The 24,556-nt window shown below is 37.6% G+C and overlaps 3 protein-coding genes across 3 annotated transcripts in view; 2 read left to right on the top strand and 1 right to left on the bottom strand.

The window, feature by feature from the left end:
- Nucleotides 1-6,074, top strand: part of Smp_128490 (putative tomosyn) — a gene marked incomplete at its 5' end in the record, with an annotated part of 35,566 nt that extends 29,492 nt beyond the window's left edge. Inside the window, 5 exons of the mRNA XM_018789049.1 lie at nucleotides 90-425; nucleotides 1,154-1,335; nucleotides 1,454-1,734; nucleotides 2,979-3,106; nucleotides 5,006-6,074. Coding sequence (XP_018654531.1) covers nucleotides 90-425; nucleotides 1,154-1,335; nucleotides 1,454-1,734; nucleotides 2,979-3,106; nucleotides 5,006-5,274 — 1,196 coding nt within the window. The 3' untranslated portion in view covers nucleotides 5,275-6,074. The remainder of the gene's footprint in view (nucleotides 1-89; nucleotides 426-1,153; nucleotides 1,336-1,453; nucleotides 1,735-2,978; nucleotides 3,107-5,005) is intronic.
- A 345-nt stretch (nucleotides 6,075-6,419) lies between these two features.
- On the top strand, nucleotides 6,420-7,241 carry Smp_011870 (hypothetical protein; the record flags this gene model as incomplete). Its single annotated transcript, XM_018789048.1, has 1 exon — nucleotides 6,420-7,241. The coding sequence occupies one exon, from the start codon at nucleotides 6,420-6,422 to the stop codon at nucleotides 7,239-7,241; it is 822 nt and encodes a 273-aa protein (XP_018654530.1).
- A 425-nt stretch (nucleotides 7,242-7,666) lies between these two features.
- On the bottom strand, nucleotides 7,667-23,101 carry Smp_011860 (putative transcription factor LCR-F1). The gene is made up of 7 exons (XM_018789047.1): nucleotides 22,895-23,101; nucleotides 14,103-14,162; nucleotides 13,938-14,072; nucleotides 13,500-13,904; nucleotides 12,175-12,831; nucleotides 10,892-11,070; nucleotides 7,667-7,896 (listed from the first exon to the last, which is right to left on the bottom strand). The coding sequence occupies exons 1-7, from the start codon at nucleotides 23,081-23,083 to the stop codon at nucleotides 7,761-7,763; spliced, it is 1,761 nt and encodes a 586-aa protein (XP_018654529.1). The 5' UTR covers nucleotides 23,084-23,101; the 3' UTR covers nucleotides 7,667-7,760.
- Between the last annotated feature and the right edge of the window lie 1,455 nt (nucleotides 23,102-24,556).

Below are 24,556 nucleotides of genomic sequence, written 5' to 3'. Positions count from 1 at the left end.
ACTCGTTCAGAAATATTGCGAATTTTTAACACTAATGGCAATAAATACTCTGGAAATTTCTAATTATTTACTTATATTCTTTATTGTAGCTTCTTTGTATCGTTTACGTGGAGATATTATTCACATTAGCCTGTTGGATAATACCGGTGATATTTTACCGAGTCCTTCTGAGCGTTGGGATGATTCATATATTTCCAAAGGTGGTACTGCCTCTGAACTTTCGAAACAAGCATCTCTTATATCTTGTTCATCTATATGTTCTGAAGGAACTTCTATACATACTAATGCTGACGCATATAGTTCAACTGATACTGGCTTCAAGTCTTGTGGTGGTGGTGGCAGTGTTCGAGCATTGAAAGAGTCAGTTATGCGACAAAATACAATTACCACACATACATCTTTAACATCAACATCGGGTCACTCTAGTAAGCACATAAATATCGTCCTTTCTATATCTTAAAACATTAATTGTTGCATATTTTATATTTGTGAATGTTTCGGACGTATTTCTCATATCATTCTCAGCCGTGGGTTAGTATTCCCTTTCAACGTCTATGCTTTATTCTTATTCGGAATAATTGACTGAATGCATGCGAATTTTTTCTAGAACGGCTGATCGGTCGCTTGATAACCGTTTTTCATCGTAAGATAAATTTAGACATCTAGTTTGTCTTAATATATTACATAAAGTTAAAATTGAGATTTTAATTTCTAACCACCTATTTATCAATTTCAAGATGTATCTTTTAAACTATGAATCCACATTAGTTGAATAACTACTAAAGTTACTAAGTATATTTCCCAAATCTTTCTCACCACACTTACTTAGTTACAACTGTACACCGATAGTTTACACATCAAAGATTCCAGCGTTTTGATAATTCATGTCGGGTTGGGTGATAGATATTCTAAGCTCCTATCAACTAACTGTTTAGTATAGCTACTATTTTAGTATTATGCAAATTGTAGTCCTTAATGATTTCGTTTTTTACCTCTCGCAACACCTATTGAAGTTAGGTATGGTGTTGATTGAGGATTTTCGGCCTATATTTAGTTTTGAAGGAGTTATATGTGAAGTATGTTCAGCGTGTTGTTACATAATACTGAAAATGTGCAAGTCATCATTTTTGGTTTGTTTTATACTTTTTTTCAGGTACTATACTATCCAATACTATGAGTGGTGGTGGTAGTACATTTCAATCAAGTGGTACAACTGGACTTGATTCTCCTACAACATCCAAAGGTTTTATCGAGTGTGACCGACAGCTGCTTGTTCTTTGTTCAGAAAAACAAGCTCGAGTAGTTGCACTTCCTTCACAAAATTGTCTTTATAAGGTAAAACTACTCTTGATTGTTGTAGACAGAATTCCATCATATTTAGTTTTAAACTAGATCTAATAATTTGTGTCTTAGTGAATTTCATTTGGATACTATTTTAACCTTTTTTATACAGGTCAAAATAACTGAAACAAGTCAAGTGGTTCGAGCTTCCGTACAACGTTTGAGACCGTCACATAATAGTGGAACATCAACAGCTAGTTTCCTCGCGTGTTACCTTGCAAATGGACATTTTGTTGCCTTCTCATTGCCGAGTTTACGTTTACTAATGGATGTGGATTATTTACCGTATACAGAATGTGTAAGCCGTTCGTTTGCGTTTGGTCAGTATGGTCAATCTGTGTATTTGGTGTCGCCTTCAGAATTAGCTAAAGTCACCTGGGCATCAGATGTCTGGTAAGTGCTGGTTTTTTTGTAGTCATTCATATTGCTCATCATTATATTGCTCATCATTATGAATATTTTTGTCATGTTTTATAGCATGTGAATTTATGTATGTTTTTAGTTTCTTTAATTATGCTTATTTTCTCAGCAATTGAATATATATATATATATATATATATATATATATATAAACTTCATAGAAGCTAACCAGTTCAACAGTTTATGGTGATTTATAATGAGGTAATAATATTCTGTAACCCAATATACTTGTTAAGCTAACGATTCTTAATATTTATTTTTGATATCATGATGTGTATTTAGATTATAATTTTTGTCTAGGTTTCTGTCTCTGAGCCCCATTTCTAACCTGTAAAAAACTACCGCTTTCATGAGATGCATCTTATCATTCGTCAGTTCATTCAGAATAGTGGAGTTTAATGTTCACTACTGGTCTAAAATCTCATTTTTCGGCTTATTTATGCTAAACGTCCTTATCCACTTATTGGTTGAGAGACATCACCACTCTTCACATTCCCATTCCAATTTGAAAACATTTACCTAGAATCAATACATTGATTGAGTAGACCTGTCAAGTTAGATACCTGAAAACTCCATATTCTATTATCAAACTCCTATGGTCATATTGTTCATTTTCAAAAACTTTAGTTGTCAGTACAGTTTGGTTTTAATTGGCTGCGCACTCCTTACACCCACACATACTTAAAAAACTGAATGTTATGAATATTGATTCTAATAATTATCACGATCACAAAAAGGTTTTTTTCAAAACACAAAATATATTGTTATTAAATGACTCTGAGCAAACCAGGTAACAAGAGGTAGGATTCTTTTTGTCTATGAATTGTTAATTTCAATGAGTTTTTCCAACTGACTACTACTCAATATTTAATGCGGTTTAGTTTTTAAACCTGCACAATAGTAGGGATTTTAAGTTTTGATTAAATAGCTAAATATTCCCTTGATCAGCATTGATTATCGAATATATTCATGGTTATATTGAAGCCCTTGACTTATGCCCTTTAGTGATAACAAGTAAAACACTAAATTAACATACTAGTTTCACTTTAAAGGCTAAATAATTCCAAATACTAAAAAAACATTCTTTTACAAATATAAACGTAAGATTTTCCCTTAGAACAGTTTATCGTAAATATTTTTCATATCTCTTAATATATTTTCTTAGCTAATAGGTACGCTGATGTTTTTCATATCTTGCTCTACTTTTTGACTTACAGTGCGAATTTACGTGATATGCAAGGTGAGATATTTCTACCAAGTAATATGCCAGAACCTCCTAAGAAAAACTTTTTCAAAAATTTGTTAAGTGGAACTTTGGTGTCTTCATTAGATCGAGATGAATTATGTAAGTTTGATCATAATACTACTCCTTGTCACAGTTCTTTTGTTTAGTTTTCATGATTTTCTTTCATATAGCGTTCATACTATTCTTTTCGTAAACCATTGATAATTATTTAGCTTACTGTTAATCCAGATTGTTTTCCATAATCAGTCAACTTTCTTTTGTTTACAATGAGTTATTCTACTTTCAGTTTATGAGTAGCACATCTTTTGGCATAGTGGGACTTTACGGACAATCTCATCGTCTTTTGTCACTAAGGTTTAGAGTGATCATTTTGTTTTGTATCATATTTACGAACGCATACAATAGGTTTTAGACCAGATTCGTTGAGTAAAACTAAGCGTAAACTTCAGATTACACTAGATATGAAGTAAAGTTAGCAAAACCTGGAATCATAAATTAACTCAAATAAATCATTGTAGTAGCCTTAAAGTGTATTCAAATTAATCAGGTTGTAAATTGAAGATGATTTATTTAATGAGATGAAGCGAATTTGAGTTACGATCTTATATATATATGGGTGCCAAGTTGGTAAATAGAAGCCTTGTTTGTCTGTAGATTACATTTGATATGATAACTGCATTTATATGTATATATGCTACGAAAAAGTCTTAAGGTGGATGACACATTTATCCCACTTCGAATGTGGTAGGGAAAACTGGGAATTTATTCCTTCCATTACTACATTTTACATTCTTCAGTAGTCATTTATTATGGAATAAGTCATACTATTCGGGTTGAAAGCAAAGGTTTGATTCCCTGATTTTCTCTAGCAGTTTCGTTTCCTGAAATGGACTCGGTTAGGGTTCAAAAGTCAATTTCATGAACAGCTTATCAGTTTAGTCACTCCAATAATTTTATCAATCGATCGCGCCGTTGTAACACTATCATTTCCCAAGTTTTGCTTCAAACAAGGGCTTCGCCTATCACTCAGAATTAAATGGGTTATTTTTAATTTTGTCTGACATTCCAGTCACAAGTTTCGCATTATTGGAGCACTTCTGTCAACATTTCACCAGTAGTAGTAAAATGTTTACGCAGTCAGAACTCACTAAACGATTTTTTGTGTGCCACTTTTATCATCTTTAATTTGATTTTATAACTAAGGGTTGACCATTTCGATCGTGGTAAGTGGATCAGGTTGAATAATAGAAAGAGTTAATGAATCAACGCAAACTAACTTCGATTGTTACATTTTTTGTCTCCGTAAAATTGTTATTTATACACGTAAAGTGACATTTATCATGTCATTTAACTAAAAAGGGTCGCGTGCAAGCCCAGTAAAAGAATATAATCAAATGACTATTGTAAGAAATATTTAGACAATCAATTTGTCTTTCGTAGAAGGAAAACGTTTTCTTAGTATTGTTCATTTTGTGACAGCTTTTACCAGCCATAAAAAGTGCAAAATCAAGCTTCTGAACACTTGAAATAATAACTTGAATCAATTTCCCCATATATTAATATTCTGGAGTAAATCAGATTAGAATAGTAGATATAGTGGCTATGCTCGAGATTAAGATGGTTTCAGTAAAGTTGACAGTAAGTATACAAGTCGGAAATAATCAACAACTGTATGCCTGTCCTAAAAATAAAGTTTGGTAGAATTTCGAACACCCAGTGGTGTAATAGGAAAGATTAGGCACCGAAGATAGGATTCAAAAAGAAAATAAAAATTAGTGAAATAAAACAAAAAGATTTATGAGCAATTTGAAGAGACAAAGAATGGATACACCTGCGCCGTTGCAAACGATTTTAAACCATATCATTCAAAGTTTCTAATATTAGTTACGATAATCACACGAACCCTCAAACAGATAGTCTGTACCTGAATAACATGATCGGTTATATCGTGTAAGAAATCCACAGAAATTTTCATTCTCCAGTTTGCTCTTGCTTTAGTTGGTGAAGCAAGTTCGGGGAAGGGGACACCTGGCGCTACTACTCTACTGCCAAATGCTCGTATAGAAAAGTTATCTGGTCAGACGGGTGCTGCCTCCTCTGAAATTGCACGGGCTAGAAATGCTGCCATTGAACGTGGTGAGCGGTTACAGCAGTTAGACCTACAAACGCAAGAGATGGCTGATCAAGCTAAAGGTTTTGGTCGTTCTGCTGCTATTCTCGCTGCCAAATATGAGAAAAAGGATAAACGCTGGGGTTTGCCATTCTAAGGAAGACTATTATTGCAGCAATTGACTTATGCTTATTTTCCTAATTGATTGCTCTCAGGTAACTTTGTTGACTTAGTATTTTGGGGCCTATAAGATTTCGTAACTGTGTTCTATCTCATTTTAACCCATAATGTACTAAAAACAATGATGAACGATATTCTCTTTTCACATTGAGGACGAGTGACCATTATGTTTATATTTTTGTTCTTCGGTTTTCCTCCTTAATATATATCTGACGTAATAACATATACGCTCTAGGGACTTACGTTTCTGCATGCTTGTGACTAATTGTCACAATAACCGTTGTTTTTGTATTAACTGTGGATTTTGAACTTATCCTTTTTTTTGTTGCATTATCAAGATGTTTACATTTGAGTTATTATTTTCTAGCATCATACGGAGTTCTTGTTTGTGATGTTTTACACAATTCGTGTTGTTGATCACCTCTCTATATCCATCATCAATATTCACCTGTTCAAAGGAACACAATTCCTCCTCTTGGCTAATTTACATTAACAACTGTGATTGCTATTTTTGTTGTACTGTTGAATCATATGACAATTTTGTCTCACCACTCACTTTATATATATATATATACATACCTTCTAGTCTTCATTAGCTGAATCTTAATTATTTCACAAGCTTGTAAAAGCATCGAACGCATTATTTCAAAATCGATCGCTCTCTTCAAAAGTTCTGTCACATTCATCCCTAAATTTATTGGGTCATTTTGCGCATTCATTATTTTTCATTTCGTATGTTCTATTTATATCAATAAAACTTAGAAACAAAATAACAAATTTTGTCCATCGTTTTCTTTCTTATAATAGTTTCACTTAGGTTAGACAATCCAGTATACGTAAGACGAAGAAAACTCCTGATTACTAATCAATAACTGATTAGTTATCATCGTGCTTCTGTACATTAATTAGATTTATGAAATTCATTTCCCCATATGAAGGCAGACTAACTTAAGGTTTAGTAATTTTTGTATTCTGTCTGTTTATCAGAATTATGAGACTAAAAATTGATGAATGAGTTACGCTCACTCAATCATATCTATGATTTGGTTGGTTGTATTCAAGCCGAACCCAACTCAAACACATTTAAAACATGGTCAAACATCGTTTTAATCATTTATAAATATGATTACTACCGGCAGTGCATTAAGCTTAGCAGCAATGATCAGCTTAAAACCAACCCTACTTGTCGTGATGATTATTTCCACCATACAGATTAGTGAAACAGCTGTGGCACCCAATTCTCGTGCATTCAGTTCAAGTTCATGGGGAGGCAATATGTATCTCGTATCCTATCCAGCCTCAGAACATTCACCATACGTGATGGCACGGCAGGATCAGCAAACGAATCTCCCGAGTCCTAAAACAAAATATATCAACCGTTATTCAACTATTCAGTCTAATGTACCGTCCTATCCAATATTTATGCAACCACCCATGAATTCTGATCTCAAACAATCAGCATATTTAGTCGAACAACAACCTGTACAAAGCCACACAACTGTCACGTATCCTAGTGACCAACAAATCCAAGGAACTGCTGAAAACACAGTTTCTGGTGACGAAATGGAAATCACGCCTAGGACAATTGTTCAGAACCCACAGTACTCAGACTCTTCTGTTGTTGGTAGCCCGGATGATGGAGTTATCGGGAGTGATGGCGCTATTCTTGGGAGTCCGCAAGATGTCGCAGTAGTTGAAAGTGCAGGCCAATCACTTTATTCGGGTGATATGAGACAAAATCAATATTTGTATCCTAGTCCGGTACCACAAGATCCAAGATTTTATAGTCCGCTCATGAATCCGCCTCGATATCAATTGGATAAACGTATCAACACTGGATACTTTGGGATAGGTCAGTATGAACAGCCATTGTACAGTCAAGTACCCAGAGGAACTAGACACTCATCACAGTATACAAATGGACCTGCAGGAACTAGTATGTAAGTTCTTAAATTCCATAATATAGTTCGATGTAAAAGTTTTTGATTACTTCATATATGATTGGGGAAGTAGACAATTTACACTCAGTTTCCAGTTAACATTACTCTTGTGGCACGTCTTCGGGGCGCTGATGACTAAGGTTAGTCAGGGTGGTCTAGATATCAGAATAAACAGTATTACGAAATGCTAGACTGTGTGAATAAAGTTTACGATTATTTGGATCCCATGTAGCATGATAGGTTATTATTAAATATGAGTATGTGCATAGCGGAAACAACATTAATAATTAGGTAGTTAAAGTAAATTCTACGCGGGTCGAAAACATTTACGAAATTTCATACACTTCAAAAGTGAATTCCGAAGTTTTAAGATAAACTAAGTTTTACAAGTATTTGCAAGATTTTGAGTGAAATTTTAATAAAATGCGTGGTTCGGGTAAAATATATTTACAGTAGGTGTGCAAACATAGCGAAAGTTAAGTGAAAGACTGTTTTGGGAGTTGAGAAGCAAGGTTTTATAGAGTTAATGTCCAACTGATACAACCACAATTTCATCTTCTGTAGTTAAGTGGATGCGCCAATCGGAAGGTTTCAATGTGCAACCATTCGAGTCATGTAACATGTGCAACAGACGGTTTTGTTCTTCAGTAAGGTTATCTCTGAAAATTAGGAAACAAAAATCGAATGATTATCTACATTCACTGCGAAATTGCTTTATATGTTCATCCTTAAAATAAAGTGCTAACAAGGAAAAAATCTCGGCAATATCTAAACGTCTTTACAGTTGATCCAGAAAATCGTGTTTCAAATACTAACATTAAGAAATGCAGTATATTGTACATAAATATGTTCTTTGTTCTCAGGTTAAAAGTTTACACTTGCGTAAATACTAAGTTTTACATAATGCATAGAAATATTTTTTGTGTAAAATATTCAACTCTAACAGGCAGTTCTGGAAGCTAAGCGGAATGAACATTTAAGCATTATAAGCAATAACAACAAAAAGAATAGTGGTTTAGTGGAAGTGAGATAAAGACCCGCTTCTGTATTAGAATCAACAAGTAACAGATTTAGCCGTGCTTTTACTTCAGGTGTTATGAAGCTACTTCATCCAAATACGAAGAATTCACATTATTAATACATTAGAAAATCAGTTATTTGCCTATCAATCGGCTTTATACACAACGATTTGGACTAATATATTCAAACCATTGGGTTGCAGTGGGATTTCTAAGATGACTTATCTTCATGTTTTCCTTTGACGGAAACTAAATTGCTTGTTACTCAAAAAACGTAATTAGCAATGAATACATTTGTGAATAACAGATAACCGTTTAGCTTGGATTTAAACGTTAGGATGACAACGTACCAAGCCCAATGCTCCCTATTTTTCTTTTAAACGATCGATAATTAAGTTCTATGCATTTCAATATTGAGAAAAGAAGCGTACCGCAGCTTTGCGTTTTAGTATCAATCTCGTATATTTTAGTGGATAAGAAAAAGTAATTTATAAACGCAGAAAGTATGACTTTTCCATTACAAGTGGTTGAGATGTTTTGACCGAGTATTCAGTAAAGCCTGGCACAAAGGTGCGTTACCTCACATTACCATAGCGCATTAACTTGAGACAATTAATAACAAACGAATCGAGAAAATGAAGGAGCAAAGACAATAAAGGTTGAAAATTGAGAACAAGATTCAAAAAGGTATCTAAAGGTATAACTCGCCCCCAAATGCCCTGGTACGGCCGAGAGTGGGGAGAGTCCGCTCTCCCTCTCGAAATGCTCTCATATGGCCACGCGAATATATAGCCTCTGCCAGGGAAGTCCTACTCACTGCCTTCCCGTGGCGGGGGTGTTGTTCACAAAAGTGAGAGGACGAAAAGCGAATGTCCGGCGCTTTAACCGGGTTGGTGGATGTGGAGGATCCACCTAGGGAGTTGGAAAACCCTGATTCCAAACCAATGGTGCACATGGGCTCCAGGATCCTGAAGGAACGAATGGAGTATGAACCAACTGTTGGTCACCGGTTACCATGGGACTGCATCTCCTCACGATGCTCCACTGCCTTGTGGACTAGACCTTTAGGTCAAAGGCTCCGGGTGTGGTCCCCTAAAGAAAACCACCTGCTTCAGTCTGGGCACCTGGGCAGTATTACAGCCTTCACACAAATCAAATGAGATTTGTGAGGCGCATATTTATCTGGTGCTTCCTTGTACCAATATTTATGTGTTTAAATAAAATAAAATAAAAGGTATAACTCAAGAAATTTAGGACATGAAGATCTAGGCAGATTAAGATAAAGCCCGAATGCATTTGCAGTATTGTAAACGATTTTAAGTAGTGTCACCTAACCTCTTAAACAACAGTTGCAGTTTCCGTACGAAAACCAACCATGAAATCTGAATCAGTTCTGAAACCAGTTTATTCTCCTAGGCGATCCCTCGTTAACCGTCAGATTATTAAGGCCAATATTTTAGACACTATATTAGTCAAATTGATTCCTCCGTGATTATCATAAGAAGACTTTTGTGCTTCCTTATACACTGAACAATGATCAGTGATCAAGACCATTTAGATAGTATTATGTTCAGTTCCCAGACTCTGACTAATATCTCAGCTAACTTCTAAAGTTGAACTACTATACCTAGTGATTTCCGGGATTAATTCATTAGGATCTCCTGTTTCCCATCTTTACAATGCCTTTTTAATATCGCCACAAGAACGAGGATGAGTTTAAAACAGTTGAGATTTTTTAGCCAGTTATTCATCTATCAGAGGACAGCTAATGCAAATGTATAATCTAGAACAGAACAAAATGATATCACAAAGTGTAAACAGATTTCACTGAATTACGTAGCTACTTCTTAGGGTTAGTAATAAGATTTATTTGAAATGGTAGGTACATGTTTACTACCATACCCTTGTAGTGGACAATCTTAGTTTTTGGTTATAATTCCAGAACTTTTGAGCAATATACCCTTTTACTGCTAGTTTTAAGTGATTTATGGGATAAAAGTCATTCATTTCGGACCTCATTCAGAAACTTAACAGGCATTTGTGTTGGCTTGTTCCTATACTATATTTTTACCATTAAGAGTTTGGAATACTATGACTTTTAACCCAGTACCAAAGTTACACTTCCCAGAAATCAAGAATCCTTATTTATTTATAGTTCACGAAATTAGTCACTATTTCTTCTAGAATATTAATTTGTACATGGAACTAGCAACACTATAAACTGCGACTATATTACCTGCTCACTCGGAATTCATTATTTTCACAAGATTGCTGTTAAAATATAAAGTCAACCACATTGAAACAAACACAGAATGTGTTGCGTACTCTATTATAGCTCAATTAATGTTTTTATCTGACATGTTCAGCAGCTACGTAATGATGGACATAGAGATAACATGTTTAAGGGACACTTCGTTCCTTATGAAGTATGGGATTCCTTTAAAAGGACAACGTAAAGTGTAATTTTCCGTATTCCTACCACATTCCTGGAAAGTTGAGCAACATAATTTAAGAGAGGTTTAAACTTAGTAAAAATAACTGAGTTCAGTTTCGCGTGTATGACCTAGGTTAACGAAATGATTACAGAGAAACTAAATTTTTTTAAACAAGCACTTATCGTGTACACCTACATTACCTTGCATCACGTTTGCGTTGACGAGCCTTAACGAGACGCTTATTCAATGCCTGCCTTTGTAAGCGAAGGTCAGCCAGACGTTCTGCTAATTCATCACGAGCAGCAACCTTAGAACGACGACATCGTTCGGCCGCTTGACGGTTAGTAGCTCGTCTACGTGCATCCGACATAGCTGTTAGCTGAATGCAGAAAAGAAATAGGTGAACATTAGATTAGGGGAATACAGTTTGCTCTTTAAAATAGGATATCCCCATAAACTTTCAACAAATACTAAAGACAAGGTTTATAATAATGGCAAGATGCACTTTTTTCTGGTAATTTATCTACCTAATTTTAGAGCTCTTCATCTGTAGGCATTAACATACACAGGGGAAAGAGCAAGATTCTCAAATATATCACATAGAACACCAATTCAGTCACACTTGGAGAAACTCTGGAAGAGGTGGAAACATTCACTTGGGAAGCATCATCGATGAACAAGGAGAACCGGATGCAGACGTAAAGGCAAGGATCGGCAAAGCTAGGACAGCATTCCTACAGCTGAACTCAAAACAACTGTCAACTAATACCAAAGTCAAAATCTTCAGTACGAACGTCAAGACAGTTCTACTGTACAGAGCTGAAACCTCGAGAAATACCATAGCAATCGTAATCAAAAAAGTACAGGTATTAATAAACAATTGTCTACGCAAGATAATCAGTTTCCGTCGGTCGCAAACCATCAGCAATAGTCTACTGTGGGAGAGAACAAACTAGGTTTCAGCTAAGGAAATTAGGAAAGGACCCCGGAAGTGGATAGGACATACATTACGGAAATCACCAAACTGCATCACGAGGCAAGCCCCAATTCGGAATCCTGAAGGGGATTAGTAAAGAGAAAGGCCGAAGAGCACACTACGTCGGGTATTGGAAGCAGTCATGAAAAAGATGAATAGCAACTGGAAAAGATTGTCCATGACAGAGTTAAATGGAGAATGCTGGTGAGCGGCCTATGCTTCTTCACGAGGGTTAACAGGCGTAAGTAAGTAGTTTTAGAATTTAGGTCTTGAGGATAGAGAAGTTGGAAATAATAAGTGATAGTGTTAAAAATCACTTATAAGCATCACTAAACTTAACCGAAATAAAGTCATACTTGTTTGTTTTCTGTTTCTCTGATTCTTATGACATGGTTTTTATCTGCATCAGTGACGGGAGTAATTTAGTTTTATGTAGTTTATAAATTATTTTCCGCTAATAAATTGATAGCAGTTTCAACAATTAATCTAATACGTAAGGTAACTTACTTGTTCCTCTGTTAAACCACGAGTGGCTCTCAGATGGCGAAACTCTTCGTTTGTCGAGTATACGACATCTTCATATGAAAATGGGACTCCGGCAACCTCAAGCACATCAATATCGCGAATATAACGATCAGATCGCTTGCTGACTGCTGAATTGGAACATGTTGAAGACGAACTTTTTTCGTAGACATTGTCTCTAGGATTAGAAAAGCTGAACGAGTTTTGATCATAAAGAATCTGTGATTCTGTGTCTAGAGACTTATCAATGGGTTCTGAGTGGACTCTTATGTGTTCTAATCTTGAAAGTTTACTATAATCTAGTGACCAATTACCAGACGTGTGAATAACGCTATTTGTGTCGACTAACTTCAAACTTCTTGAATTCTGAAGATTATTGTAGTGAATAGAATATTCTTGATCAAACTTATAGTCAAGTTCAGAATCAGAGCTTGAATTACATTGTACAATATTAATTAACTCTTTGTTATCATCGAGCGACCCGCGACGATGAAGATCATTTAAACTGTTTGAACTTTCACTCCTTAATTGAGGATCTGTTTTTCGATGTACATAGTTCACCGACTGTGTCACGACATCTGAAATCCATGAATTATTGTCTGATAACGGCATAGTAAAAGTGCTTCCCGAAGGTTTTAAGACCTAAATATAATTGAGGGAATTTCAGATAAATATTTTTACACGTACCAAGAAACATTACGGTCATATGTGTTGGGTTTCAATAGGTACAAGTACAACTTGCTTGCAAAATATGTGTACATAAATTCCGCATATCATTACTTTAAAACTTAACGAACAATGGAAAAATAATATACATGAAGTTAAATCTACATATTTTTAGTCCAGATTGTTATTTAGTAACAGTACGTACGTTTCAGAATTAGTTAACAACTTCATAAACTGGACATGATTTACCTGAAATTGTTGAGTGCTGACTACATCACTGATTACTATTTTGATCTCGTACTTAGTTTTTGTTTTAATTTCAATACACAGGTTTTTATTAACTAAGTTTGCTGTTGAGCTAAGAAATCTTGCAGTGCACATAAAAATCTGACAGTATTCAATGGTAAGCAAATTTCTAATCCAACATACAACTACAGTAAAGCACGCAACTAACTTCAAAATCTATAAAGTAGAAATCTTAAATAAGTAAGGGTGCAATTTAAATGAAAAATGTATATGCATACAAAACCCACTAACTATTTCGGATTTAATTTTCCGATTTACATTATTCACATGCTATTTTTGTTGATTGTTTAAATGCATGTGAACAGGCATGAAAGAGTACATATGTACTACTGACTGACCTGATGATGATTGTTTGTATTTTCACTAAAACCTGAACAATTTCTTGAACGTTCAGTAGAATGTGAAGGTAGATCAACTTTTGTCTCTTGAACAGAAACTTCCTCACTGTTAACTGACTCAACAGAAGAAACTTTATGACCGGACGCTGTTGGTAAACTGGAGGTCGCTTTTTCTTCATCTGAATCTAGATTAAGAGACAACAAGGAGACAGATTGGGCGTCAACTGAATATCGGTTGTTTTGCTCAACCCATGAGTCCGTAGGGGAAATAGGCGGAAACCCCGTAGCAAACGTTGGTGAAGGACAGGGGAAACCGTTGACCGATATATCCGGATTCGCACTCACTTTGACTTCACAAGTCTCAACAGACGACGAAGTCCCAGGTTTACAGTGAACCAGTGGATTCTAAAATACTAGGTTTGGAAAAACGTAACTTACCGATTTTGTAGATGCTCCAGTGTGTACCGATCTGAAAAGTGACAATGGAAGATGGTTAGTCTGGAAAATAAAATGTGCTTCCTCCACGGAAAGTTCTAGGTCCATTTTATGCAAAGCTGTGATAAAGTCCTGTTTCTTAATGTAAGAAGAAGAAAGCGCATGAACCTGTGTCGATAATATTCCGTCTCGATCCACTGGGATTGTTGATGCTTCTTTAGATGGATACTGCAAATTAGAAAAAGTCGCAGTGTTTGCAAACATGTAAACGAATAAAGATGTTATTAGTTTGTTGACAGAATTGAAATCGGAGAAAAACTCATTTAATATTTAAACTAAGAATTAATTCTAACTTCAGACCAGCAGTTGGTGCGTCACATCGAATACCTGTTTCGGAGAGAAATCTTTTTCATATGATATAGAGCTCGATTCATGAATTAAGGCCTCATTTGGGATTGTTTTCCTCATTTCACTGACTTTAATCCAGGTATTCCTAATATATGGATCCGAATAAATTCTTGTGCAGTTCAGAAGCAAAAGTATTTGTGAATATACAGCAGACAAAGCATGCATAGTAACCAAAAAAGGTAGTTTTACGCTCCGAAACTGTTATATGGTTACAACATTGAAACCTATCACCTCAAGGGATAGGATGTCCAAGAGCACTGACAAAAGCTACAATATTGATTTACGTGGATACGAGCCTAATGGCACTATCTGACCCAAATTGCTCTGCACAACTCTTGACCTTCAGATTACTCCAAAAGAAGTATTACCTCACCCTTTTTCGACCCGGTCGCGGTATTTCTACTCTCTTAAAGTCATCCTCTACAAACTACGGTTAGATGAGTGCTAATCCTCTTCCATTTGCAACAACCATTCTTAGCCTTAATAGCTTCATGACTAGCCTTTCTGATCAGTCTGCAAATACATCACCTACTCATCTGACTTACCTTACTGGATCTGTTTCTCTCGGCCTTGTTTAATATTTTACCATAGCACTCTCCCACCACCTCTATTCTATCAGCCATGCCGATCATACACAAAAGATCAATACACTAACATTACTTTCTTTGATGCTTCCTTGCCGGATACACACCTTTAATAACGCTAACAACTCATCAACTTAACACTATACGTTGATTAATGACCTACCGAAACACAATCCAACTCATCACTTGATGTTTTTCACATAAATGCCCGTACAAACGTGAGCAAACTCAGCTACTTACACTCGGTACGGATTATTTGCGATCTATCACCTGCCATTATAATAAAGACGGTGCTCTGCTGACATTATAGACGAATCTATTTTATTTGGAGGATATTAACCATTCAGTAATAGTAGTACATTCATTCGAGGTGGTTACATCTGTTACTTGGAAAACATCTTTTAAGCCTCTGTTCTTCTTGATGAGCAATTTGTGCTTAATAGGTCACCATTGATATCTGTAGACAACCCTTATCCTAAATTGTCACCGGGCTATCTATGCAGATCCCCTAATTCAAATAAACAGCTTCTCAACTTCTATATAGATGTCCCCAAATGCCCTGGTACGGCCGAGAGTGGGGAGAGTCCGCTCTCCCTCTCGAAATGCTCTCATATGGCCACGCGAATATATAGCCTCTGCCAGGGAAGTCCTACTCACTGCCTTCTCGTGGCGGGGGTGTTGTTCACAAAAGTGAGAGGACGAAAAGCGAATGTCCGGCGCTTTAACCGGGTTGGTGGATGTGGAGGATCCACCTAGGGAGTTGGAAAACCCTGATTCCAAACCAATGGTGCACATGGGCTCCAGGATCCTGAAGGAACGAATGGCGTATGAACCAACTGTTGGTCACCGGCTACAATGGGACTGCATCTCCTTACGATGCTCCACTGCCTTGTGGACTAGACCTTTAGGTCAAAGGCTCCGGGTGTGGTCCCCTAAGAAAACCACCTGCTTCAGTCTGGGCACCTGGGCAGTATTACAGCCTTCACACAAATCAAATGAGATTTGTGAGGCGCATATTTATCTGGTGCTTCCTTGTACCAATATTTGTGTGTTTAAATAAATTTGGTGCTTTCTTATTTACTTGCAAAATATTAGGTGACTAAAATGTCCCTATAAGTCCCCGCTAATGTATAAAAAGCTAGCAAAAACTATCGAATCCTATGGACGGACACAGGATGTCCTGTTCCCCAAGTCCAACAAAAACGCCGAAGACCTCACGTTTACATATGGTATCTTTCCTAGTATCATTCACTTTAGTTACCTGTTAACAGGTGGCTATCACAAAGTGGTTCTCCCTTCGTTCGATATATTTCTGCATAACCCGAGTAAGCATAATTCTTGCGTTTCTTGATGTGGAAATTCCAGGAGGAAAACCTGAATCTACTGTTCAGAACAAACTGAGAGGCCTTCTTTTAAGATGATGAATTGATCTCAACTTTAGTTACATCGTACACAAATCTCGAATATTGTTTTGATCAAATTTTACAATGACACCTTCCCAAATTTACACATAAACATAAACCATTCGTAAGTAGTCAAATAAGAGCCAAACTTCTCTACCTCAACTTAGTTTCATAAACCTAATGACTTCAGTCTTAGTACCCATACATACACCATGTTCTTAAAAACACTTGTGTTAACGAAACAGGAATTCGATGTTCTGGAGAATGATAGTAATACGGATATCAAGGGCATATTCAAAGCGCAGAACCTCTGGTGTCTGTAAGAAAAATGGATGAATAAGAACGCAGACTATAACATCCATTTTATGCTACATAATTGAGTCAAATATGATGACTAACAAGTCATTTGTGAACTACTAAGTGACTGATTCTGCACCGACGTGAGTACATCTCAATATCCCTGATACAGATGCTAACTACTTTGCAACAAACTCTCAGTGATACAAACTTCAGTCTTAGCAGCGTCACTGACTCCACCGAAAATTCCAAGCTCAATGGAAGCTCAGTTACCGATAGCATCGCATTTTTTTTCTTCAGCAAGCCAGGTCTCAATATACCAATACTCTTTACTATCTCTTTATTAGCTGGAACATACCCAGAACCCTTAAAGGTAACTTACGTAGTCCTCGAACAATAGATAGGACTGAAAAACCTAGTTCAGAACTACAGACCAATAAATATCACCTGTTATCTTGCGCATAACAGAGAAAGTGATTAATGATCAAACATCTAGTCACCTACGAGAGGAACGCCTTATTGATCTCTTATAACAAGGTCATGTGCGACATGTCTGATAAATTTCCTTGACAAAACTCGCATTTATGACCGAAAACAACTAGTAATTATACTGTACATCTATATCGAGAACTTCGACATAGTACCTCACAACCCCTAATCCCCTAGTGAGGTGGATGAAATCTTTTTTAACGAACAGATTTTAAAGAAATAAAATCAACTCTGAAACATTCACATCTCAACCAATAATCCGTGGTGTTGTCCAAAGTAGTATCTTGGGTTCACTGTTCGTCAGAATTTGTATTTAAGATGTTTCATTTATTTATTTATTTATTTAAACACATACATATTGGTACAAAAGGGCACCAGATACATATGCGCCACACAAAATAATGAGAATGGGAGGAGAAAGGGGGAAGATGTGTATATATAAAAGAAAAAAAAGAGAAGAGTAATGATGGGGGGAACTGAAATATACAACCAGAAGAACTCTCTCAGTTAAAAAAGTTATAACCACTCTCTATGAAGAAAGTAAAAGGTTACAGCAGGATTGAAGATGTTTCAACAAAGGTAAGATCTACTCGGCAGAGATACCTGGGAAGTTATCTATAAAACTGACAGCAGTGACGTGAGATGAATTACATAAACAATCCAGGATCAAACTAGTGACGTAAGTGCTGTAAACGATGAAGTTTAGAAGTCAACATGCAGAAATTCAGTTGGTTGTGCATGGGAGACACGCTAGTTGAAATATGGCCCACATTTAATAAAAACGTCGTCAACTTGCGTCACTTGTGGCGTAAGCCAGGTCTCCATATATTGCACAACAATCGGCACTGGACTATTCTATGGTTGTGAAACATGGTCTACGAAAACTGAGGACACGAGTAGGTTCCCAGGTTTTGATCATAGTTATCTTCGAAGCATTATTCGCGTATCTCAAGATAAATGACTGAGCAGTCCTATGGTTAGACGCAAGGTACTGGACAAAGATGGCAAATTGATCGGTGAGGTGGCTCTTTATCGACTGAGATGGTTAGGATATGTATTACGGATGGCCATCCACCGATTACCTCGATACAAAATGAGTGGGATAGGAGCAGGTTAGAAGAAAGCTAGGTGTGGCCAAACCAAGTCGTGGCATTTCTCGAAACTGACTGTTGAAATGAGTTATATGTGAAGTAAATTGCCTGGTCAGGATCTTGATGACTGTCGCAATCGATGGTTGGAGACTTTGGTCGACATAGCTCGGAATCCTTTGGAATAGTGCAGGTGCACAACTTTTGTCGGCCCTTCTAGGGTTTTAACTTACCTTGTAAATTTGTTCGATTCTACTAACCTTCTTAAATCGTCTCTTCTGTGCCTAATCTTTTTTCTTATCACTACTACTGTTACTACATCTACTCTACGATTTGCTCTGATCACTTTAGCTAGCCGTGTGGTAACTTGGACTCGTGTATGTCGTAGGTTCTACTTCGAGAATGACTGACTGGCTGATCCCATTTACCCTATACCTCCAGAAGTCTGAATAACAGACTGAAAAAGAGCTATTGAATATTAGAGAGGCTGAAAACGCAATAGGTAACTTTGAGCGATGAGGAGATAGGACCGGACAGGTTAGCACCAAAAGTTGTTAAGAATAGTTGGCGAACTCTAGTGAATCATTAAGTAGAAATTAATTAATTGACTCAATCATCAGGTACGGATTAATGTATTTGGCTATAAGCCATATTATGCGAGGGCTAGTACCAGTGTCCAGTTGCTTAAACGGAAGTAGATGGAGTAGAGTTTAAGCTCCTAACTTGAAAGTTAAAAGCATGAACAAGTGAACGCTCCACATAGTAGACAGAGCTTGATTTCATTAGTTTGACATTGACGATTAACCGTCCTAGTTTGTGAGAAAGAACATAGAATCACAGAAGAGTCAGTTTGTCTAGTATCATATTAGCTTCTGATGATTAGATGGAAATCATAAACAAAAAAACTGGGGGATATAAGGCCGGTTTCAAACCTGGACGTTGTTGAAGACCCCAGATGAGATGATTCTAAATCGACCTAAAAATGTAATCAATTCAGAAGTCGGGACAGAAACAGGCTCAGAGGACCTTAAAGTTGCGAGTTTTCCGTGTACCGAAGTGGATTGTTTGTCTCTTATGTTTGGAATGATATTTGCATGTATATAGTTATCCGTAACACAAATAAACAACGGAAAATACATCTTACAAGAAAATGGCAAGACGTATATGACATTTACGTAATTTAACGTGGTGAACATTTAGGTTTGTACATCTTTGAAGGGAATTTACAGTCAGTCACAACGTAGAACTTCGTACGTACGTACATCAGTTCGAGTTGCCATATCACATTAGCACAGAGATCCAGTTGTCGATTCAAATCCCATAGTGGTAGAAGTAGCAAGAATATAAGCATTATGTGAAAAATTAGGGTTTGAAGATGTTATTGAAGGAGTATAATACAGTGAAATAAATTTGAAAAGAGAAAAAGAATACGGACATGAAGAATTCAGAAGATTGGAATTTGGTAGAACACAAAGAGTGTATGCACCTTCGCCATTGCAAACGATTTTGAGCCATGTTGTTTAAGGTCTCTAACCATCGGTTGCTATCATCTCGCGAATCCCAACCAGGTAGTCTACACCTACCAACATGGCTCAGTCCAATTGTCAGCGACTTCATGGATTTGTGTCACGTTTTAGTCTGGCCGCCCCTAGCTTTCTTCCAACCTACTCCTACACCATGGAACATTGCACGTCTGGGCAGTCGGTGGTTGGGCATACGTAACATGTGTCCCAGCCATCTTAAGTGATGAAGTTTCAGTACTTCATCAATCGATTCGCCATCCTTACCTAGTACCCGTTTCCTAACAACTGAATTACTTACCCGATGGTCCCGGGATATACGAGCAATGTGTCGAAGACACCTATGATCGAATACTAGTAGCCTACGAATATCCTCTACTCTTATCGGCCATGTTTCGCTGCCATAAAGTAGGACGGAACGAACTGCTGCACAGTAAACCCGTCCTTTTGTTGCTAGACGGATATCTCGCCTACGCCATAAATGGCGCAAGTTGGCGAAAGCTAGACGAGCCTTCTGTATCCGTGCTGAGATTTCGTCACACACCAGACCACAAGGGCTGATGAGACTCCCAAGATAAGTGAAGTGGTAGACACGCTGAACTACTTCACTCCCAATCATTAGTTCGGGTGTCGATGCAACCCAATCCTGAAGTAACATTTTGCACTTCGAGGGAGAGAATCGCATCCCGAACATGCCTGCATTGTTGCTTATAGTGGTCAGAAGACTGCATTTTGTCAGCGTCTTCACCGAATAAAACTATGTCGTCGGCGTATTCTAAGTCAACAAGTGAGCCTCTCGCTAAAAGTTCAACTCCTGGAGATTGAGATGATAAAAGTGCTATTTCTAAAAGCATGTCAACGACAAAGTTAAACAAGAATGGGGAGAGTGGACAGCCCTGACGAACACCACTTGAGGTAACCAATTCTGATGACAGTTCGCCATAGGCTCTAACTCGACCAGTTGTGTTCGAGTAGAGAGCCTTTATGAGGTTAATGTACTTCTTTGGTACTCCTTTCACTGACAAACACTGCCATAGAACCTCACGATCAACGCAGCCAAATGCCGCCTTAAGGTTAAGAAATACTACTATTGTGGGACGTCTGAATGTATGTCTATGTTCTAGGACCTGGCGTAGAGTGAATATCTGGTCTATGCAACCACGTCTAGGTCGAAAACCAGCCTGGTTTTCTCTAGTCTGCTCTTCACGAGTTTTGGTTAGGCGCCTAAGTATTATTGAAGCTAATATTTTAGACACTATATTAGTCAAACTGATTCCTCTGTGATTGTCACAGGAGGACTTTTGTCCTTTCTTATAGACTGGCACAATCAGCGATTGGGACCAGTCAGATGGAATTACGTTCAGTTCCCAGATTCTACCTTAGACCTCAGTCAATCTCGCTTCTAGTACTGGACCACCATCCTTAAAAATCTCAGGGGTAAACCTTTCAGGGCCTGCTGCTCTCCCTCGCTTCAGATTTCCTATAGCTTTTTCAACATCGTAGAAAATTGAAGGACTTACATCAATTTGACATTCAGGACGACTGGGGATCGTGGGTAACTGAAGTGTGGCTGAAGGCCAGTTAAACTGATCCCTAAAGTGTTCTGCCCATCGATCCAATCTCCTGGATTGAGGATGAATGGTATGTCCATCTTTATCTGAGATAGTTTCGCTGATTGTCGGGTTCCTAATACGGGTTTCTTTAACAAGTCTGAATAGCTGTGTGCTGTTACCTATTGCCGCTGCTTTTTCCATCTCTCTTGCTTTCGCTACCCGCCACTGTTCACGGTCATTGCGTAGGTTTCTTGTTAGACTGCGCTTAAGCTGACTCCGCTGTTCGTTATGTTCAGAGCCAGGTAGGATTAATTTACGAGCATCTATCAGTGCGGTAGATGCTGCCGTCATTGTTTCTCCCTAACCTTATGGTTTGCCTTACTAGCGGGTATCACTGCTGTTTCCACAGCTTTTCGGATGTCATTCCACGCTGCCTCGGGGTGGGCACAACTTACATGTCTGCCTAACTGTTTTTCCAGTTGTTCCTGAAATATATTCTTAGCTTGCCTATCATAAGGTAAAACCCTTAGAGGCTTCCCAGCAGTGTCTTTCCTACGTCCAGTAAGACGCAGACAGATACGTGCTCGAACTAGAGCATGATCTGAGTCTAAACATGTGCTCCAGAATGAGCGACAGTCTTCTATCGAGCCCCTTCATCGGTGGCTGATAGTGATGTGATTTAATTGGGTTCAACGTTGGGATGAATTCGGGGGTCGCCATGTCAAAAGATGTTTTTCCTTATGTTTAAAGTTATTATTTGCAAGAAACGGGCTGCAACAGACGTTCGCCGTTATCTGTTCTTTTAGCCACGACACCATAAGATCCGCCCAGGTGTCTTTCCCTTTCGCTTAGTTTACCTACTTGAGCATTAAAGTCACCAGCCACTATTACTACATCAGAACGCCTAGCTTTTCGGAGAAGGTCAGAAAGTTTCCTGTAGAACTTATCTTTTATGTCGTCTGAGCTGCAGTCAGTGGGAGAGTAGGCAGAGACGACGACGAGTTTACGGCTTGTGTACAAGTTAGCGACACTGGTCAGTCTCCTAAAATAGATGAAGTTAACGGAAGCCTTCACTAGCAAACCACTAAAAAAGTGAGCACCAAAAAAACACAGAAAATAGTCATTTTCAAATTAATCCTTGAACCGATAGAGAACTCTTTGAAGGAATACAAATGCTAATGGTCGTTAAAACGAGCGACTGTGTCAACTATGCAAACAGACCAGAGTGCAGATCTGCATTTCTGGAATAAGAGGGTGGGGACCTGTGTTAATGTGCTAATTTAAGTCAAATACTTTTTTGAGGGAACCAACAGTCTGGATACCATTTCTCCTAGAAGCCGGTTTCCAAACTTGACTGCTTGATGGGAAAACCCGAATAGTACGAGAATTTCGCTCGAGTATAAAAAACCGCCGACGGGATCTCAGATTACTGTGTTCCACTCTGACGAATATTACACAACACTGAGCTATTCTGAATATGTGCTAACAATTACAGACGATGATGACAGTAAGGTAACAGAAGTGCAGTGGTTTTGCATTTACTAGCAGAGCTACTTAAACCAAAATAACAATAGCCTCTCATTCGATTCAACTTGATGAGAAAACAAAGAATACTTACCAGTTCATGGAATAGGACAAAAACAGAAATATTTATTTGCATTGAACTGTCTACACCGAAGTTGAGTCCCTTCTGTTTGTATGGATCCAATAACTGGTTGAAAGACATAAGACCACATCCCCAGACGATATTTTTGACTTTAAAGTAACCATTTGATAAAAAAACGAAGAAGATCCCGTGATTGCCCATTGTTGCGCCCAAATTTGACTAACCTCCAGAGTGAACAATATACTATCCCATGAGTATCATTCAATCATTTAATTTCGTTGCGTTTCTGTTTTGTTGTTGAGATGTTTTTTTTCTTCGACACCGCCTGGTGAGAGTAAGGTAACACTTTATTACAATAGTCCAAATGAATTTAAGGACTATTTGTGGGTAAGTACATTTTTAGTTTAATAGGTTGTACTTTTCTCAGTGTAGTTGAGTCGCCAAAACTACGAATTGTTAGGTTACTGGTGGTTGTTTGTAAGAAAAGTTGTAGAATGAGAATTAGAGAAAACTGCATAGTGCAGTTCTAAACAAATATCGATTGGTTGAGGTTTCTTGGCTATCGTTTTGTGCATTTCAATCTTGGTTCCCTGAAATTTGGTCGCTTCGTTCGAGATGACAAAACTTTATCAAAAGAAGACAGTTTCCAAGCTCGATGGTGCTGATGGACCCAAATTAAGCGACGAATTCTTTTGTACAAAGCAAGTGCCTTCTGATGTCTTTGTGTCTCATGATTCAGATACAGTTAGGGCTAATTATAATGATAGTGATTCTAGTTGTGATTTAATTGCAGATGAGGTAGAAAATTTTAGTTTAGATAAAAAGCGAGGGTCTGAGATATCAAAGCAGAATGTCATGCCTAAACTTCCCTTAGTTGGTCTAGAATTATCAAAGGTCGAACTAAGTTACTTTGACGGACAACCAAAACAGTATTGGAGGTTTATAAGACAGTTTGAGACGTATGTTGCATCGAGAGTCAGTGATGATAGTCAACGTTTGCTATACTTGATACATTATTGTAAGGGCAAGGCGAAAGCAGCGACTGAAGGTTGTGTCGGAATGGATGCTGCTGCGGGTTATAAGAGAGCCAGGGAGATCTTGAAGCGTTTGTTCGGACAGGCTCACATAATAGCCCGTGATGCTTTGGAGGACTTGTTCAACACTGAAAACTTTGATTATAATAACGTGGAATATCTGTCAAACTTAGTTATAAGCATGGAGAACTGCTGCATGATTTTAGAGCAAATGAATTACACTGCCGATTTAAATTCCTTGGTTACGTTGGAAAGAGTAATGAGGCTTCTGCCCCAACCTATGCAAATGGAATGGGCCGAGTTGGTAGATAGATTGACAGAAAATGATAGAGACTCAACATTCGCTGAACTCACCCAGTTCGTAGCAGCTAGAGAGAGAGTTGCTTCGAGTAGGTTTGGACAGTTGGCTGAACGTCCAAAAAAGGGAGCTATCATGAAGTCGAATTACCATTCGGTAGCGAGGCCGGGGAAGGTACTGATCTTAAGAGTTAAGTGCAGTAAGTGTTCAGGTGACCATGCAGTTTATGAATATACGCAGTTCTTAGCGCTCACAACAGAAGAACGGTGGTCACACGTGAAACGTATGGGTATCTGTTTTGCATGTCTTAAACAAGGACATAAGGCTATTGAATGTAAAGTG

Source organism: Schistosoma mansoni, chromosome W, assembly GCF_000237925.1.
Source record: "Schistosoma mansoni strain Puerto Rico chromosome W, complete genome".
Classification (NCBI taxonomy): domain Eukaryota; kingdom Metazoa; phylum Platyhelminthes; class Trematoda; order Strigeidida; family Schistosomatidae; genus Schistosoma; species Schistosoma mansoni.
This window is presented reverse-complemented; position numbering and strand designations above follow the sequence as displayed.